The sequence below is a fragment of the Centroberyx gerrardi genome, chromosome 2 (assembly GCF_048128805.1).
Source record: "Centroberyx gerrardi isolate f3 chromosome 2, fCenGer3.hap1.cur.20231027, whole genome shotgun sequence".
Taxonomy (NCBI): Eukaryota; Metazoa; Chordata; class Actinopteri; order Beryciformes; family Berycidae; genus Centroberyx; species Centroberyx gerrardi.
The window spans coordinates 7,337,916-7,339,259 of record NC_135998.1 but is presented as its reverse complement, the minus strand read 5'-3'; the positions used below and the strand labels follow the sequence as shown (position 1 = coordinate 7,339,259).

Below are 1,344 nucleotides of genomic sequence, written 5' to 3'. Positions count from 1 at the left end.
TCAGCACTGAGCGGGAGGCGTCTGGAGCTGCTTCCACAGAGTCAGCATCTCCTTGGGACTCCGTTTGTGAACAAGCAGAACAGATCTGTAAGCGCACGGTTTGTCCCTGTCTGTCTCTGGGAGATCAAATGTTAAAAAACCAGGGTGGTGGCTCGGGGAGAGGCCGAGTCTGTGCAGGCACATGCCCAGGTACACATCGTCGATTGGGAAAAGCCGCACCCTCTCGGACACCTCTCTTAGACGTAATGCCAGTGAGGCGGAGTACACCACCCCTCCTCCGCCAGCGTACGCCGGGTACACGCCTTTGTAGAAACTTTCTGGGATGTAGTATTTAGTGGCTGGCTCCCGGTTTGGCCTTGCGTTATTGATTACATCCCCCACAAACAAATCCATCATCATGTCGGTTTCGTTTCTATAATCTCTCCACATGTTGTACTCCTCCCACTGCTTGTGCAGGTAATCCAGAAGGGCGCCTGTTCGAACGAAGACGTCATCGTCACCTTTGAAGACAAAGATGGCGGTGGGGCAGTATTGCTGGAGCCAACGCCAGAACAACAAGTCCTTTAGGGTCAGGTTAAAGAACGTGTCTCTGAAATCCCACTGGAGGATGTCCCCATACTTCTGGCTCTCCAGCTCCAGCAGGTTTCTGAGGTCCGGGTGAGGACCTGTGCTTGAGTCTTGCCTTCCAAGCAGGAAAACCGTGCGCACCACTCCGCCTTTCCTATTCAGTTCTCCCTTCACCAAACCACTTTGCCCCCATGTTTCGCGGATGGCCTGCCTGTTTTCAAAGTTCCCCACCTGAGATTTGACGGCCATCAGGAGCATGGGGGTGTCCAGACCAAAGCTTTTGTTCTCCCCACAGGTACCGGGCTGATTGATGAGGAGGGGATACTCCCTGCAGTGCATCGACCTGATAAACGCCCTCATTTGCTCCGGCAAGCTGTTGAAGTCATGCATTCGAGGGACTAAACACTTGTACGACACGCAGTCTGACAGGCACTCTTTCTCTAGTGATGAAGACAGCTTGGCGTTAGGCTTCCTCGCCACCCCGCTCGTGTTTCCTCGCAGTATGGGATTATGCTGACGGTCCCAAACGTGCTGCAGCCGGTTCCACAGCGCACTCTCCTCCAGGCGCAGGTTCCAGAAAGGACCCAGCGGATGCGAGGCCAAAGCCCCGGAGTTAGCGGAAGCCCCCGGGGCGACAAAGTGGATCGTTATTTGAGGAGGAGTGTAGGAGATGGTGACGAATATGGACACCATGATGTAAATCAGAAGATGGCCGGTCATCATGCAGGGCAGTAGGCACATGCATAGCACTCTTCCGTTGCATCTGCAGCGGGCCAT

General features: G+C 54.5%; 1 protein-coding gene across 1 annotated transcript; it reads right to left on the bottom strand.

Annotated features, from left to right (window-relative positions):
• LOC139908846 (N-acetyllactosaminide beta-1,3-N-acetylglucosaminyltransferase 2) lies at positions 1–1,344 on the bottom strand. Its single transcript, XM_071895728.2, has one exon. It carries the CDS (start codon positions 1,342–1,344, stop codon positions 1–3), a length of 1,344 nt encoding a protein of 447 aa, XP_071751829.2.